The 17671-nt window shown below is 43.1% G+C and overlaps 2 protein-coding genes across 3 annotated transcripts; both read left to right on the forward strand.

Annotated features, from left to right (window-relative positions):
- Positions 1 to 7382: 7382 nt before the first annotated feature.
- Positions 7383 to 14137, forward strand: OARD1 (O-acyl-ADP-ribose deacylase 1). Of its 2 annotated transcripts, none has more exons than XM_021692122.1 (6): positions 7383 to 7617; positions 8251 to 8330; positions 8661 to 8805; positions 9739 to 9797; positions 10851 to 10963; positions 12284 to 14137. In XM_021692122.1, the coding sequence occupies exons 2-6, from the start codon at positions 8292 to 8294 to the stop codon at positions 12384 to 12386; spliced, it is 459 nt and encodes a 152-aa protein (XP_021547797.1). In that variant the 5' UTR covers positions 7383 to 7617; positions 8251 to 8291; the 3' UTR covers positions 12387 to 14137. The 2 variants fall into 2 exon arrangements, with proteins under 2 accessions (XP_021547797.1, XP_021547798.1); XM_021692123.1 differs by lacking the exon at positions 12284 to 14137 and adding an exon at positions 11510 to 11548.
- Positions 14138 to 14184: 47 nt separating this feature from the next.
- LOC110582181 (guanine nucleotide-binding protein G(I)/G(S)/G(O) subunit gamma-10-like) lies at positions 14185 to 17297 on the forward strand. The gene is made up of 2 exons (XM_044917631.1): positions 14185 to 14588; positions 16231 to 17297. The coding sequence occupies exon 2, from the start codon at positions 16334 to 16336 to the stop codon at positions 16538 to 16540; it is 207 nt and encodes a 68-aa protein (XP_044773566.1). The 5' UTR covers positions 14185 to 14588; positions 16231 to 16333; the 3' UTR covers positions 16541 to 17297.
- Positions 17298 to 17671: the final 374 nt, after the last annotated feature.

Genomic DNA, 17671 nt, shown 5'->3' on the forward strand with positions numbered 1-17671 from the left:
GATCCCTCCAAGTTAGAATCCTGTCCACAGTGAGTTTCACTCAGGAGATCCTAGAAGACTGCGAAATGCACTCCTATTAGAAAGGTTGGGAAAGAAACTAAATGAGATTGTTAATAAAAGCCTCGCCAGATGATTAACATTGATTAACTTATTGCTGTGCTTTATTCGCAAGTAAACAGGGTAAGAGAATAGGAAATGTTCATTTTTGACATCATTTGTAACCAGGATTACAAGGCACGCTCATGCCAACAATACCATAATGCCATTTCACATGTCTTGAAAGTGCTTTTAGTCATTTTTTATTGGCAGCCTTACCTTTCAATACTACCAGGGCAACACTTCCAACTTAGAAATACTCATGAAACTACAATATCATGTCGTTACAAGGTCTATTTAACACTGGTTTTAAGGTCTGTCTGTGTATTTTAGAGGATATACAGTTTCTTTATTTTATAGCACATACTTGCTGCCTGCCAATGCAATACCAAACGTGTCACTCTAGTTCGCTACACATGGTCTGCAGTGTAAAACTTCACGGCTTATTATTTAGTAAGGAAATGACTCAGACCTGAAGTCAACCATTTTGCTTATCAAAATCTCCGTTAAGTAGTATTAAGAAAGCTTGAGTGAAGGTTTAGGAATTTGCATTTTAATCCAGGGCAAGGAAAAAGATGTTATACTAACGGCAAAAATAATGTTTATAGATTAAATAGAAGAAGAAATTTTATGACATATTAAGGCTACGAGTTTCTCTAAAATCTGCCTTCGGCTCAGGTCATGATCCCAGCATCCTGGGATGGAGCCTCACATCGGGCTCCCCGCTCAGCGGGAGGCCTGCTTCTCCCTCTCCCACTCCCCCTGCTTGTGTTCCCTCTCTCGCTGTTTCTCTGTCAAATAAGTAAATAAAAACTTAAAAAAAAGTTAAAACTACATAATAAAGGGTAGGATATAATTAGGCCTATTAAGTATTCAAATGCAAGAGTGGGGGAAACTTAACGACTGAGCCACCCAGGCGCCGTCACTTTAACTTTCTTTATGGCAATTTCTAAACCTATGTAATAGTGATAAGGGCGGCCTAGGTGGCTCAGTCGGTTAAGTGTCACTCTTGGTTTTGGCTCAGGTCGTATGATCTTAGGGTTGTGAAATCGAGCCCCGCTTTGGGCTCTGTGTACAGCATGAAGTCTGCTTAAGATTCTCTCTCTCTCCCTCTCCTTCTTCCCCTACCCCCATTAGTGCACTCTCTCTCTCTAAATAAATAAATCTTAAAACGATTCTCTCCCTCTTCCCCTCCCCTTGCTCATGTGTGTGTGCAAATAAATAAAATCTTAAAAAAAGAAAAAAAAAAAAAGAGTAGTGAAAACATTATTAATGAACCCCTGCAGCCATCTCCAATTCTTATACCATGGTCAATCCTGTTTCACACATCTCATCCACTTTCTACCCACCCCTGAATTATTTTGAAGTAAATGTCAGACACTGTATGATTCCAAAATGCTGTAAATACTCTGGCATCTATCTCTAAAGAGGTAGGACTCTTTGTCTTTACCATCATATCACAATATTGTCTCTACATTATCATTTCAAACATTAGAAAATGAGTAAGTCCCTAAATATTATCAAATATCCAGGCCTTGGTCAAATTAACCCTTCTCACTTAAACACTCCTTTAAAATAAGGACACAATTAGATAAATGGAAATGGTATTTGAGAATCTTAGACAAACCTGATTAAAAAATTTAAAATTATACCAACTACCAAAGGGTAATTCACCCTGGAAGTATGGGAAAGGCACAGGTATATATAAATAAAATGTAGATAGGTCTTTGTCCCCAATTTTTCTCCAGGCCTTCATAAATTCTAAAATTTGAACGATAAAGTTATGTGAGCTAAAATGAACCGCACGTTATGTCAGCAAAGAAATACACTACTCTCCATAAACCCGCACATGGTTTGAGATGAAATTAATCACTTGTAAACTGTCTCAATATGGTGTGAGAGAAATAAAAATACATCCAAGTGCATGTGCAAGTATTTAGGAAGAAGTATATTTAGGTCTAAAATTCACTCTGAGGGGCGCCTGCGTAGCTCAGTCGTTAAGTGTCTGCCTTCGGCTCAGGTCATGATCCCAGGGTCCTGGGATTGAGCCCCGCATCGGGCTCCCTGCTCGGCGGGAAGCCTGCTTCTCCCTCTTCCGCTCCCCCTGCTTGTGTTCCCTCTCTCGCTGTGTCTCTCTCTGTCAAATAAATAAATAAAATCTTTAAAAAAAAAAAAAAATTCACTCTGAAATGCATCAAAAAACAAGATGGACTGATGAATGAATGGATAGAGATACCTGATAAGTATGGTACAGTGTTAACAGAAGACGCTAGGTGATGGGTATGCTGGTGTTTACTGTAAAATTCTTTCAACTTTACTTATGTTTGAAAATTTTTATACTAAACTATGTGTGTAGCCTATTACTCATAAACGAAATGGTATGCAGAGTAAGGGTGTAAGAGCCATAAATAAGTGACAGGATGACTGTGCCATCATTGCATGCTATTCTGTGGCCATATGGTTCTCTAACTCACTACCCTTGCTCTGATGGAATGCTCACCCAGCAACTAACTATAATTTAGATATACATACAGATATGCCAACAAAAAGCAAATATGATCAGCAACACAAATGAACTTATTTCTCATTGCATAGTGACAAACTGACTTTTTGATTTTTATACCAATTCTCTTTGGAATTGGTTGACTAAGTCGGCTCCTGAGATTCTGGGAACAGTAGAGAAAACTGGGTTTTCAGGAGGTCTAAGGGACTCTGCCAGGGAAGTAAATGGTCTTCCCTAAGCTACCTTGTCTCTAACTGTAGTACAATGTATTTATCTTTATAAACTAATGAAATTGAAGAATTAAGGATAATGATAACAGAAGAACCTAACTGATTCCATTTATATGAAACTGTCAAAAAGCCAGAGAAATCTAGAGACACAAAGCAGGTCAGTGGTTCCCTGGGACTGGAAAAGCAGGGTAGGATAGGGGTGGGAAGTTGATTAGAAGAGAGCATCTGGAACTTTCTGGGGTGATGAATATGTTTTATATATTTTTATCGTGGTGGTGGTCACATAGTGACATACTTAGACATACCAACACTTAAAATAATTACCCTTTGTGTCTGTTAACTGTATCTCAATAAAGTTGATTTAAAAAAATGGGATCATGAAGGAACATCCTCTTTCAACCCCCCCGGCCACCCAAATCCCCTTCCTGTATGAGATTTTTTCCATGATCACTAATTTCCAGAAATTTATTTTATGAAGGACATGAGAATAAGTAATAAATAGAACGTCGTGCAGATTTTCCTCTTAACTAGTTTATGCTAGTAATAAAAACGCTTCAATTTAAAAACATTTCAATCCACTGTACCCTGAAGGGTAAAAAAGGAAGCAGTTCTCAATTTAAGAGCATTTCTCTCTCCCATTAATGAGGGATTCAGGTTGCAGCATGATACTGAGACTGCTAAGGGTGAGCACGTACCCAACTGGCTTCAATGAAGCCCTCTGCTTACTACTACCTTGAGCTTCAGTTAGTAAAACTGCAATACAATGTGACATTTGTCTTTCCTCCAGTGCTTTTCTGTCCAAGATTTGAACAAAATTAAGTCAGCCCGATTTACTCAGTCTAGTTCTCGATCCTAACACAGTTCTGGATGTTTCTTCCTCAAAGAGCAAGTGTGTGTATATTCCGGCTAGCATGAAAATCCTCTTCCCCCCCACTTCAAGGTGCAGAACCCTAAACATAGCTAACTACCAGGAACCTATTCTATGTGTCCCTACACACATTTTAAAGCTAAAACTTCCAAAAACTCAACCATAAGCATGTGAAAAGCCCTTCAAAATTACTATATTTAACAATTACTACCAGGTAAAGACTGTAACATCCCTTCAAGTTTTTTTGACCACAAATCACTGCACACATAACATAGAAAAAAGTAACTGAAACAAAATTTCCATGAATGCTTATCTTTATGTAACATAAGCTGCATTGTTATTTCCTATTGTATTATAAAAAATTAGCATTACCCACTAAATTGATTTCACAACTCAACAAATGGGTCCTGATCTGTGTTTGATAAAAGACCAGAGAACAAAGGACTATCCAGCTTCCCTACTGTCTGAGGGATTTCCAGATTGGAGTTCCTAATTTGCTCCTTGTCTCCACTAATGAGGCATCATTTGCCAGTCACCATTCTGAAGGTTTTATAAATAAAAAGAAAACTCTGACGAAGATTCTAACTTCAAAGAGTCTTTACGTTTGGTAAAGAAGAAAAAAGCTATACTGGAACCCTAAGAGAGAAACAAAGTCAAACAGTAACAGGGAGAACAGACATTTCTTCTACCTGGGGATAGGTAAGTCAAGGAAGGCTTTAGGAAAATGTGGCACCTGACGTGGTCCAAAGTGTGAGAAGGATTTATACATGGGATGATGTGGGAGGGGGTGGAGTACTCTAAATGAAGAGACAGCATAAAAACAAGGACAGAGAAATTTCAGGATATAAACAGCAGATTAAAAGGCCCCATGTCAAGAGAAAGCTAGAGGCCAGAATACTATCTCTTTAAATTCTAGGCAAAGAAGTTCTTCTGCAGACAGGTGGAGGCTCTAGAGATGTCTAGCACAACAGCAACCAGACTATAATTTGTAACTGCCTTTTAGAAAAAAATCTAGTGAAAAATGCCTGGTGGTTTTAAAGAGGCTAGATATATCCATTTTTACATACCAAGGTTTAAAGAATATTCAGAAAACAAATATAAATGTTCTAAAAAATACCTTAGACATGCTATCCCATCTATTAATGTGGATAATGTAATAATCAAAATGACTTTAACAACATGATTTAAACAATGAGAAATGCATTCTAAAAAGTGAAAACAAAACAAAAAAATGTCTCCAAAGTTTTAGTAGTGGAGAGTTTTATGACCTTTCATGTGATCATAAAAATGGGCACCATATACTTAAGACCTACTGTACTTGCCAGGACTGTAGTAGATGCTTCACATGAATAAAAACTTTTAAAATCCTAAGAGAAAAATCTTCCTTTCCTCCCCCAAAGTCAGCCGCTGTTGTAGAGCAGAAGCCCACAGGTCAGAAACTTGTTTTTCAGACCCTGAAAAAAAATACACTCCGGGATTTCTTCCATCTGAACCTCCAAAAAAATAACTATTTCCGAAAATCCTTATCAAGACACACAAGTGCTTTTATCACCTGGGCTTTCCAGCCTAAATTCTCACCAGTACTGCCCAGTGTCTTCACCCACCTTTCCCCTCAAACACAGCACAATTTGGTGCCTCTGCACATGCTCTTCTCTTCTTTCTTGTTGGAAGAAATCCTATTGTCCTTCAAGGCCAATGAAAAGTGTGGCAACATCGAGTCTTCCACCGAGGCTCTTAGTAGCTCACCCACCAGTACTTCACAGAACTGAACTTGGCCTCCTTATAGCACTAACCTTTAAGTATTAATTAGTTGTTCACTTGTTAATCTCCACCAGGCAGGTAAGAGTCTTACTGACCTCTACCTACTTTCTCCCTAGCATATAGACTGATGCTTGGTACATACTAACTGCTAGAGACCTGATTGTCAATGAAGATTTCGTCTCAGCCTAACGAAACCCCACAACACTCTTAAGTTTCTATAAATATGAGTAGAAAACGTTAACATGGAATTAGAAAGTATGCTAAAAAAATAAATCAAGAGATGACTGTGGACTGAACTAATGAGTCAAGCCTGGCACATGCAAAGTGACACAGAAAAGTTAAAGAAAAAAAAAAAGAATTCTACATTCCCGAAGAAGGGAGAGTTCGCAAGATGAGCAATGGAGAAAACTAATAATATGAGAAACAAGTTGTGCAGCCTCCGGGAAAAGGAATGCGCAGGACTGGCGCTCTTATAAGAGTGAGGTTCCAGGCACCGAATGGACTGGCCCGGCTGCACAGCCAGGACAAGAAAGGGAAACCGCTTGGTCGGACTCCAAGACGGAGGTGTGCGGTTCTGCCCGGGCGAGCGGGGCGGGGAGAAGAGGAAATGACGAGCCAAAAGGGGGTGGTAACGGCGCCGGCCCGGAGACCCGGGCCGAGCGTGCTGAGAGGAGGGGCGCGACGGGGCAGGGGAGTGGGCGCACTAACGGACCCCCTCCCCCGATCCGGGAGACGGCGGGGGCGGGCCCGCAGAGCGCAGAGGCGGGGCAGGCAGGCTCCCTCTCCCCGCCGCGCCCCGGGCCCTGTGGCCGCGGCGCGTACCTTCCCCAGGCCTCACTCGCGACCCAGGGGGGCTGCAGACAGGCAGACCCGGCTCTCGGAGGGCTGGGGATCGCGGGCCCCGCGGGAGACTTCCCGTCCGGAGGGCCGAAGCACGGAGAGTGCAAGGGCGGGCTTCAGTTTGAGGCCCGAACAATCTGGAGAAGACCGCCAAAGCCCCGGGCGTGCGTGGACCTGAGTGTAGGGACATTCGTGGCAAGCAGGCCACCAACCCCGAGCCTGGGGCCTGACAAACTGGGCCTAAGGATCGGGAGAAGGGGGACGCATCCCCAACTGGCACAGGCACCCTGCAAGAGTCTGGACGCCGGGTGCTCGCTCCCGAGGGCGCCATCCCCGCGCGGGGCGGCCCCCTGCAGGCCCCGGCCGGGAATGGCCCGGGGCACTAACAGGCCCCGGGCGGGGGCCGCCAGCCGCCCGGCTCGGCTAGGCTCAGCTAGACTCCCGGGGCTCGACGGGCGCCTGGGCCTCTCCTGAGTGGTCAGCGAGACCCGCCAATCGGGGCGCTGGGGCCGGCTCTGGGCCGCTGGATATTGGCTCCTCACACTCACCGTGCCTCGCTCCCCCGGTTCGCTGCCCGCGCTGATTGGCTCCAGTACCGGACCCCGAAACCCAATCAGAGGCTCCAGCCGCCGCTGCCGCCGCCACTGCCGCTGCCTCGCAAAATGGCGAACCCGAACAAAGGGGAATGGGGCCTCCCTCCAACCGCCTCCGCGCAGGCGCCTCTGAGACCACGCCCCCTAACCCCAGCATCGGGCTCGCCCCACCCCCAGTTGAAGGAGCATCGCGCAGGCGTGCCCTGAAGCCACGCCCACTTCTCTGATTTGACACCATCTCCGGCTGAAGGAATACGCAGGCGCCTTCTAGACGCGCCAGATCCTTGAACTCAAACACCGCCTTAAACATAGTATTACGCAGGCGCTAACTATCTCCTTTGTCAACTGCCCACCCCCTTCTCTGAGGTCGCTGGAGACACACCCCTGGGACTAATGCGCAGGCGCCGTTCTTCCCCACTCGCGGTGGGCTGTCTCGTTACGCATGCCCGGACGGCGGCGGGACATTCCACGGATTTTACCGCCGGAAGTTCGGCGGCCATTACCAAAGAGTGGGAGTTTGGCTGCCTAGCTAGAGGGGCTTGTTTCCGCCCGCTCCTGGGTGGTGGGCGGCCATTTTAGGTGCGTGCAATTAAGGGCTGTGGCGGGATTGGCTCCGCGTCTAGGTTCGTCCGCTGCTTCCCACCTACCAGGGCCGGATCCGGAGCCCTTCCCCGCGGGGCGGGACCTCGCAGCGGCCGACTCCTTTCCAGGTGAAGGGTAACCCGGGTACGTTGAGGTTTTGAGCCAGCCTTCCCGCTCCTTCCCACGGGACCCCAGGACAGGCCGTACGCCCTCGCTGACCCGCCCTAGGGTAGGACACAGAATGGGAGGCCTCTTTAGACTCCTTCCCCTGTCCCCCGAAGAGCAGGTGGGGGTGAGCCTTCCTTGAGAGGCCGCCTTTTCATCCCCCCTCTTGCAGCTCCGCAGTACACTCCCCTGGTCCGGACACTCCTCGGTTGCGGCTCGACGGGACTGTGGCCAAGTCCCTCCCTTTTTCTTGTGGGCCAAACCCACTGGGGAAGTACTTTTGGTCAGGCCGCGGAGAGGAGACTGTCCTCAAACCGCCTTGCGCGGGCGCGGAGAAAGGAGGAGGCGCCTCCTAGGGACCGCCTTTTCTTCCCCTGGCTGAGCGGAGCGCTCCAGGAAAGCGCGAAATGCGGGCGGGGACCGGCCGCCGCGACCTAGCCGTTCTTCCTCATCCTTGCCCCAGTAGTTTTGTATTACTTCCTAGAGGCTCAACGAGCTCACGTTCAGCGATAAATGGTGGGGGAAGAAATTGCCAAGTGGGTGGTCAGGGCAGTTTGAATATAATACATACAGGCCGCCTAAGCATTTTTACTTCCTTTTCCCTTCTCATAGCTGAAGAAACACTTAAGTTCTGGAAATTGCGACTCAGTATCATGGCCGGCAGCCCTAATGAAGATTCAGAAGGAAGCAGAGTGCGTAACAACTATTAACTTATCGGTGAACTGAAATTCAGAATAATTGAGGTCAAAAGCATAAACACTTTTTAATTAAAGCAATATTGTCTTCCCCCCCCCCTTCTCCAGCTGATTTACTTCAGAAAGGCTGATACAGTCCTAGGCAGAAACCATCCATCACTATCCTTGTACACATACTTTAATTTGTTGTAGTTCCTTAAGTTCTGCAGGTCGGGTTTTAAATCAAAAAGGGACAGTGGTGGGGGACTCAGTAAAGGGAAATGAAAGAAACAGCTTAGTGTTTTTCTGTATCAAATAAAACCTTTTCTTTCCCTTTTCACATTTTAGATCACTTATGTGAAAGGAGACCTTTTTGCATGCCCCAAAACAGACTCTTTAGCGCACTGTATCAGTGAGGATTGTCGAATGGGTGCTGGGATAGCTGTCCTCTTCAAGAAGAAATTTGGAGGGGTGCAGGAACTGTTAAATCAACGTGAGTTTTGAAAAACAGCTGAATTAGTCTGCCTTGTGTAGAGCATCTTGACCTCCTGTTATATTTTAATGGTTAGACAAGGATATACATGCAGAGAGTGGGGTTCCTAACCACTGAGTACTTAATAACTCTTCAGATTAAGGTTTTTCTCTACAAAAGTAGCCTCTAGTTTGCGTCTTTATCACACCAAACTTGAATTCTTGTAAAGGTTTCTAATCTCTTCCTCTGTCTTAAAACTTTTTTGATATTACTCTACTTTTCTGAAACCTTTAATAACTGAAGTGCTTCACTTCAGTTCCACAGGTATTAACTCAGCATTCAAGATCCTCTGTTTACCCATATTGTACTTACTCTTCAAAGAGGAGATTAGAAACCTCTTCCTTACCTTTCTCATCACTTTCTACCGAGATTTTAAACCAGAGATACATGTTAGAACCACCTGTAGAGCTTCTGTAACAGTTGTTTAGATCATAGTCCAGGCTTATTGGGCCAGTCTCCCCTGGTGATTGCTTTAAAACAATTTCTTAACTTTTTTATCGTAGTTCTTTGTAAACATGACACTGTCTCTTCATTGAAAACTCTTTGGTCATTAGAAACTTTTATATATCTATGTTCTCCACAATGCTTAGCACAATAAATAACCCTTTGTCTGTAAAAAAATCACTGAAGTTTTTAAAGTGAGTATGGGTGTATTTGAAAATACGATCAGGACAAAAGATGGGGTAAGAGGAAAACAAGAACAAAAAATGAATAAGAAAGCTGGAAGTTAAGGAAGGAGGAAAGTGTTACAGAGTGTTTCTTCAGAATTGAAAATTATTTTTAGCTCTGAAGTGAATTCAGATCTGTAAAGATTTTTTTTTCAAATTGAAGAATGCAAATCGGTGCTTTGTTTTTGTTTTTTTACCTTTCTACTATTAAATGACTTTTTCTTAGAAAAGAAATCTGGAGAAGTGGCTGTTCTGAAGAGAGATGGGCGATACATATATTACTTGGTAAGATGGGGGTCAATTCTCACTATGTCAATTTCTCACTAGGTCATAAGGACTGGTGAACACATGGGCTGTACTGCATTTGTTGATCATGATTCTAGACAACCAAAGATGACAAAAAGCTTCTGATCTCATGCTCACTTAGATCAAGTGGTGGTGGCTCTGTGGAGCACTGGGTTAGAAAGGAACATGAGGCTGCATCCCAGCTCCACGGTGAAGAGTACTGTGACAGCCACCAAAAGCCTCTGTTCTGAGAGTTGGAAAAGTTAGGGATGTCCCACATATTTCAGTTCTTTCCTAATTAGAGTGCGATAGAAACAGTAGTTTCTCAAAAGACAGATTGCCCAAAGGAGTTTTTCTCTCATTCTTCCCTATTGAATGCAGTGCCTAGTATTACTTAACTCCTTTCCTGCCTTTTGCCTCAATGTGGGATTCTCTCACTCTCCAAATGGTCTTCAGGCCCCAGAAGGAGTGTAGCTTCTTGGTGATGGTGCTAGGTCACTTAGAGCAACCAACCCACTACATGTCTGATTTGGACAGCACACTGAGTGGGGACATGTCTTAAGGTCTTTGGATGCTCTCCTTAAGGCCGATGTGGCTTCCATTCTTGTTTGGAACACTACCAATTTCTCTTTGTTCTATAGAGAAACAAAAAGCAAATAAGCATGATTTCTAAATAGACTTAACAGGAAGTTTTCAGGTGGTATGGGTTCTTCCTTGTTGCAGATATATTGCTTATCTCTTGGAAGTGGCACAAAGACTTTGACCTACCTTGCTTAAAAACAATAGACAATAGGCACTGCCTGCTAATATGGACTTTTTGGGAAAAGGAAAGGTTATCACGTGGCAGTGTCTGGGTTTCTCAGGCCCTGTTTAGTAGATTTTCCTGAGGGCCTCCCATAACTGGAAAAGACAGTATGACATTTGTCATTCTGCTCTGAACTCTTCTATAGAAATACACTTATTTTAATTATCAGGATGTTGGGAGAATGTGATGGCTCTTCTTTGGCTGTCATTTTGGACTAATGGAAGTTTGAATTCATTCTTTGTACTCAGATTACAAAGAAAAGGGCTTCACATAAGCCAACTTATGAAAACTTACAGAAGAGTTTAGAGGCCATGAAGTCCCACTGTCTGAAGAATGGAGTCACCGATCTCTCCATGCCCAGGCAAGGAAATCCAGGGCCCTAAATACTTGTAACTGAGTGGTGGGATTTGCTGTCTGACTTGAAAGCTTAACCCAAAGTATAGGCTTAAAAGTGGACAAATTTAAAAACTTCTAAAAATCACCAGTGAACCAGTGATCAGACTTTAGGCCACATTATACCCATTTCTTAGCCTGGGTTGAATGAATCAGGATAATTAAAACACACCTGCTTCAGCCTACTTTGTAGGGAGGATCTGTTGGTTAGTCATCTTTGTTGAATTCTGGGCATCTTCTGCCTGAGGCTGAGGCTCTGTTCTTGAAGCAGTAAAAGCCTAAGAACCAAGACTGAGCAATTGTGATATTCTTCTGGGCCATTTCACGTGTCCCAAGCTTATTAATCTGGTGCAAAGAAGGTTGTAAATTATCACTGCCTTAAACTGCATGCTTGTTGTGGTCAGTGTGGTAGTAGCCAGAGGATAGGTCCCTTATGTAATGTATTAGACCCTCGATATTGGAAGCCTGAGGGAATGGCATTGGGGGTTCAGTATCCTCTTTACTTTCTTTTTAGGGAGTAGGCTCTTGGGGTCATTTCTCTTCCTGTCTGTGCTGACCATGCATGCAGGTTTGTTCTAAGCCCCAAGTTACTTATGAATGTGGCTACAAAATCCCTCACTTACCCTGGGCTGTAATGTATTCATGTCTTCTGTATCAGAAACTGTTACGTGTTTTTATCACAATTTTTTTATGGACTTAAATTATCAGACTATATGAAATTAGCAATTTTGAGTCTTTCCCCCTTAGGGATATTGAGGATCAATAAAGTAACAATCTTAGAAGAAAGGTGCCAGGTAGGAGAGTTTTGTGGGCTGACTCAGGTTTCTCACCAGGGTGTTGCAAAGACCTGAACTGTAATCAGCTTGGCATTTCCCAGCATTTCATTTTGATTTCCTTTTTGCCAAGATCTTGTCCTTTTTGCCTCTTTTTATCTTCCTTAGCATTTCATTATCATAAGTGTGTTTTTAAGATCCCAGCTAGTTTTAATCAATAAAGAAGGATAGTGAGTCTCCCATGTCACCGCAGTCACCCATTTTCTCAAGGTAGCCTCAAACAACTGAGAAGTGGCATCTTATTAGCAAAAGAGAAGTGATAGCTGTTGGACGTTGGGCCATCTAGGAACAGATTAGGTAACTCACAACAGGAATTCACTTCCAAACTCCCACCATGGGTGTGAGACCAGATCATTTGTCTTTATGCTTTGGGTGGGTGCAGCCTAAAGGAAGAGGGAAGAAATGATTTCCTAGGTACCTTCATCACAACCCGTGGAGCTGTTTGTCTTTTTCAGGATTGGATGTGGTCTTGATCGTCTGCAATGGGAAAATGTATCTGCAATGATTGAAGAGGTGTTTGAAGCCACAGACATCAGAATTACTGTGTACACACTGTGAACAGATGCGTGGTGTGGATGTGTCCACGTTCTCCTGTGTGATCCCTACTGGACCGTAGCACTGGACGAACTGACCTGAAAACAGTCTGAGGAAAGATTTGTGTGAAGTAGTCTGTGTCACAGGCCAGACTTGGGTTGCTGTATTCTCATGATGGGACTGGGACTCTGGAGGAGGGATTGCTTGGGAAATGTTGCTGTGATTTTTTTTTTTTTTCCCCTTTAGGAAGGTAAGGAGTAGAATGCCTCATATTAGGCAAGGAAATCAGATGTTGGGCCTCTGACCTGTTTTCATTCAGGATACGACCTGACTTGTTTGGCTTGCCACTAGGTGGCAGCACTGATTCTACTTTTCTGCTGTTTAAGAGAAATTTCAGGAAGGATGAACATTTCAATTAGTTTTGCGTCTTTTGTCATTTGTGAGCTTGCGTGGTATTATCCTTGTCATTCTGGGAGAGAATTATGGGTTTTGTTTAATTTACAAAAATGAGTCTTAGGTTGTTAACAAGAAATTTGTGGTGACAGAAAAGGAAAAATAAACATCTTTTTCTTGGGGGTCCAATGAGGTTCTGTGCACACGGCTGTTGTTCTGGACCTGGGTAATGGAGGATTCGCCTGTAACTAATTGGGAAGAATCAGACAAAAGGTCCAGTGGGAAGAGCAGCAGGGTGAGAAGAAATAAGAACGGACAAGAACTGTGGGTCAGCATTACTGGAAAGGCAGATGTTTAGAATCTCCTCATGGTGAACTCTTGCTCTCTTCTGTCTACCACATAGCTTCTGCAATTGAACGGGTCTGAATTCAGTCATGGAATAAATGAAATAATGTATATGAAATATCTGCTGAATTGCTTAGGGCAGAGTAATGACTCAACAAATCAGTGGTTCTCAACAAAATCCTTCCTTAATGAATCTTTTAAGAAAAAGGCCCACTTCCTTCAAAAACTCTAGTTTGGCAGTTTGGGGTGGGGTGGGGGAAATGGCTACGTTTCTTTGTGTCATTAAGCTGCAGAGAGGATTGTGATCATGCAGCCAGCTGGGATGGAAAACAGTACATATTAGTCCCTTTTTCTTTAGCTAAGAGAGCAGCACTTGATCCACTCCAGTGTTTACAGTGAGAGACTAGGTTCCTGGATTCAGTATCAAAGGTACTGGGAAAACTAGTGGAATTCTTTTTTACCATTACTATGGTAAGCTGTTTTCATATGTGAACAGATGCGTGCTGTGGATGTGTCCACGTTCTCCTGTGTGATCAGGAGATTACACCTGGCTAGCTCAGTCAATAGAGCATGTGACTCTTAAGGTTGGGATCGTGAGTTCAAGCCCCACATGAGAGGTGGAGCCTACTTAAAAAAATAAAAAGTTAAACTAGCCTGAACTATTGATTTTCTCGCTAGAGTGAATTCTGGGTCTGTTGTAGGACTTGTTGCTTTCCCAAGTGTAAAAAGAACTGGGTTTCAGAAGGGGCTTGTTGAAACACTAGGAAAACACCGGTTAAATATAACCTTTGTACTTTAGACTTGTGTTCTTATCACACTAGTGTGATAGGAGGCAGCAGTTTCAAAAAGTATTTCACTTCTTTTGTATCTCTGGAACAGACAAGTTCATGTCGTTGGGGTAGGAGTAGTGCAGGGCCAAGTTCATTGTTGAACTCAGACTGAGGCTTTTGAAGCTTTGCTTTTGTCCACATACAGTAAAACTGAAGGGGAAAAGAGAATGAATACACAATACAGAAAATGAGAGTGGGATGGTAAGAGGAAACTTAGAATCAAAGTATTTTGCTTAACTATGCAAATAAATCTTTGCTCTTGGCTCAAAACATTAGTTTTTGTAGGATTTAAAGGGATTAGGGTTAATTTTTTTCGTGGAGTATGAGCCTTGATTCTTTGAACAAAGTCTAGTCTCGGGGCGGACTGGCTGTAAGTGGAATTCTGTGACTCAGTGGGGATATAATAAAGTGCTTTGTCATTTGCAGATAGTCTTAGGGTCAAATTCTGATGACTTATCACACTTGAAGCTTGGGAAGAGGAGGCATGGCCTGATAGAATGAGTACATTATTCTTGGAAACCTAGTTAGAGTTTGGCAAACACCCAGAAATTCGTACATGAAGTTTTGCTTCTACATAGGACTCAAGCCTTGGAAGAAAGGAGACTTGATACCATCCTGCTGTCACCATCAAGTACCACACATCAACTAATCTTACAGGGTGTGTGTCTCAGTGTTGAAATCCTACTTATCCTCTCCTTAATCAAGTGGCTAATTGCTTATTAAGTAGCAATGGGAACATGGATATCTTATAACAGATTTCCCCTGACCTTCGTTTCACCCTCTGCCATATTCCTTGTCTTCAGAGAAGGGAAAAGGCACTCATTTACAAGTAATCTCAAAAAATATTTGATAAAGGTCAAGACTGGGGTGGGAAGTTGGCCTGGGAGAGTTAGTATCCTCTGTTGCCTAGACAAGCCCTGGGTTAAACCTCCCTCCCACTTTCTCATGTCATGGCTTGGCTCATAGCCTGGGAACATCCCTATTCCTAGGACTTGTTCACTGTTCATAGTAACTTCTAAATGCCCAAGCTCCTTAAAAAACCTGCTCACAGAAAAACCACACCAGGGCGCCTGGGTGGCTCAGTTGGTTAAGCGACTGCCTTCGGCTCAGGCCATGATCCTGGAGTCCCGGGATCGAGTCCCGCATCTGGCTCCCTGCTCGGTAGGGAGTCTGCTTCTCCCTCTGACCCTCCCCCCTCTCATGCTCTCTGTCTCTCACTCTCTCTCTCTCAAATAAATAAATGAAATCTTTAAAAAAAAAAAAAAAAGAAAAAAAAAGAAAAACCACACCACTTCTTTTATTAATGTTGCTATTTTTCTTAAAAAAAAATCCAACTTCATGTAAAATGCATTTCTGGACATATTTCAAAGATCTGCACAGACCTTGGGTCTGAGGTTCTTTGCCTCAAGCAGCCCATTGGGGGAATAATTAGGCCCTTCTGCCCCCCAGATGCCTGGTGCCCATATGTAGTTGCCATTTCTTTCTTTGTAACTCACTTTCCTCTTTCCCAAGAGCAGCCTTAGGGAGAGCCGTGGCTTAAATGATTTACAGCATGAGCGGTATATTTAGAGTCCTTGGAGGACCTGTGCACTAGGATTGGTTGGTGTCCAATGTTGTCCATCTCAAGTGATATTAGGAAGTCAGGCACGTCCAAGATGGCCATACATGTCACTGCTGTCTCCTGGTGGCAGCAGGCAGACCTTAGTGAGAAAACAGAAAGCATGTTACCGAGAGCTCGCTGGCCCCAAACAGTGAGTTTTCTTTTGAGCTAGGGTTTCTGTGTGCCCTCTGAGCAAGTGTGAATTTCTCCCCCATAGTCTCCTGTGATTTCCACTTTACCCAGCGTTAGGTGTGCTGTGTTCATGTTTTGGTGTGGTTCACACAGGGAAAACCCCAGAAGATACCTCCTTGAGTTAAATATATGGTTAAATTCTATTCTGTCATTTTTTTTTAAAAAAAAGATGGAATAAGAAATATAAGGCAAATTTTCTTTAACAAATGCCCATTTCTTAGTATTTTAATTAAGCAGAGTTGTTCTTTTGGGCTTTTAGATTACAACTTGATTTCATGCCAATTTTTTTTTTTTTTTTAACTAGGTACATTTTAACCTTTCCCTTCAGGAACATGAATAACTCAGAGTACAGGGAAGCACGTTAATGGGTCCAGATAATACGGTTATGTACACTAATGGAAGGAGGCTTATGGTGTGGAACATGTCCAATAATACTTTATTTAAAAATAATTTGACTTGGAAGTGGACTTTTCCCTCAAACTGATTAATCTGTTTTACTTCCGTTTAGATTAGCATAAAATAGTTTCCCCGCCCTGGGGCGGCGCTCGCGCTCGTGGCCTCGCGGCTCCCCCAGCCCAGCTCCCCTGCTTTCGGAGCCCAGCGCCGCCGCCATGTCTTCCGGGGCCAGCATGAACGCCCTGCAGCGTCTGGTGGAGCAGCTCAAGCTGGAGGCCGGCGTGGAGAGGATCAAGGTCTCGCAGGCAGCTACAGAGCTTCAACAGTACTGCATGCAGAATGCCTGCAAGGATGCCTTGCTGGTAGGTGTTCCAGCTGGAAGCAACCCCTTCCGGGAGCCCAGATCCTGTGCTTTATTCTAAAGGCTGTAAGGAAGAAGTTCACTGAGGAATGCTTTTAAGCGCAAAGTGATGAATGACTAACTGCCTCCAAGTCTCAAGAAAACACTTTTCTCCAGACAAATGACTTAGATATTTCAGACCTTTCCTTGGCCTGGTCCTATAGCCAAAATTCTATAGAAATTGATGAGTTTCTACTCAGATAAGGAAACTGGGTGAGGGGGAAGACTAGATAATAATGGTCAGACTCTTTTGGTAAAGTGCTTTTATATTAAACAAAAATGTTACCACCAAATACACCTCTTTCATAAGCGAATTATTGGTGTTTCTATACCTGGAATATTACGTTTGTTTTATTTACTGGATGTTTACATTTTGGGAAGGCAAACATTTTTGTTTGTTAAAAAATTGAATATTTGTAATTTGTTCCTAAGATTTTTATACCATAACAAAACTGTTCTTTTCTCCTGAATTTACAGTTTCTAAATGAAGACAAGCAAGTGTAAAACTGGGGGAAGAATAGGCTTTATTAATCAAATGATGTCTTGATTTTTCTAAACGAGAAGAGAAGATTGCTTTATTTTTAACACTAAATATGGGAGCTGTTTCTTAGCAAACTTGTTTGGAAAGATTCATGTTGTGTTGTGTATTAGATTGCCCCATCTGTGTATGAAGCAGATTTGGTCTTTGTCTTCTTAAGTTCCTCTACTTTATAGTTGTGGTTGTACTTAAAAAACAAAAAACAAAAAAACACACCATTATCTCATGTCTTTAAAAAAATGTTTAAATGTGTTACTCAGAACACTGCAAATGATTAAAAACAAAATAATGAGAAAATATTACGACCTAAATAAATTCTTAATGTCACAAGTGTAAAAAAAAAAAAAAGATTAGCATAAAATACAACCCTCAATTATCTAAAATTAAAAGCTCCTTTTAATCCTCCTTGAAGTGCTTAATTTTTATAGCAGATTTAGCTATCTAATTATTCGACTTAATGGCAGAACAACAGTACACACATACAAACACATCTCTGAGGACTTGCTGGCTAGGCAGCTGGAAGAAGTGGCCCGTGGCTCTGAAAGGTGTTTAAGAAGAAACTATACTATAGTTAAGATTAAGTTACCAGTCATCACTCTAGAGAGTCTATGTAGG

The sequence above is a fragment of the Neomonachus schauinslandi genome, chromosome 8, assembly GCF_002201575.2.
Source record: "Neomonachus schauinslandi chromosome 8, ASM220157v2, whole genome shotgun sequence".
NCBI classification, from domain to species: Eukaryota; Metazoa; Chordata; class Mammalia; order Carnivora; family Phocidae; genus Neomonachus; species Neomonachus schauinslandi.

What these genes read in the sequence shown, in the direction of transcription:
- OARD1 (XM_021692122.1), top strand. Translation starts at nt 8,292, where the DNA reads ATGGCCGGCAGCCCTAATGAAGATTCAGAAGGAAGCAGA. An exon ending in GCAGGAACTGTTAAATCAAC is followed by an intron (nt 8,806 to 9,738) that starts GTGAGTTTTGAA and finishes ACTTTTTCTTAG; the next exon opens with AAAAGAAATCTGGAGAAGTG. An exon ending in GGCGATACATATATTACTTG is followed by an intron (nt 9,798 to 10,850) that starts GTAAGATGGGGG and finishes CTTTGTACTCAG; the next exon opens with ATTACAAAGAAAAGGGCTTC.
- LOC110582181 (XM_044917631.1), top strand. Translation starts at nt 16,334, where the DNA reads ATGTCTTCCGGGGCCAGCATGAACGCCCTGCAGCGTCTGGTGGAGCAG.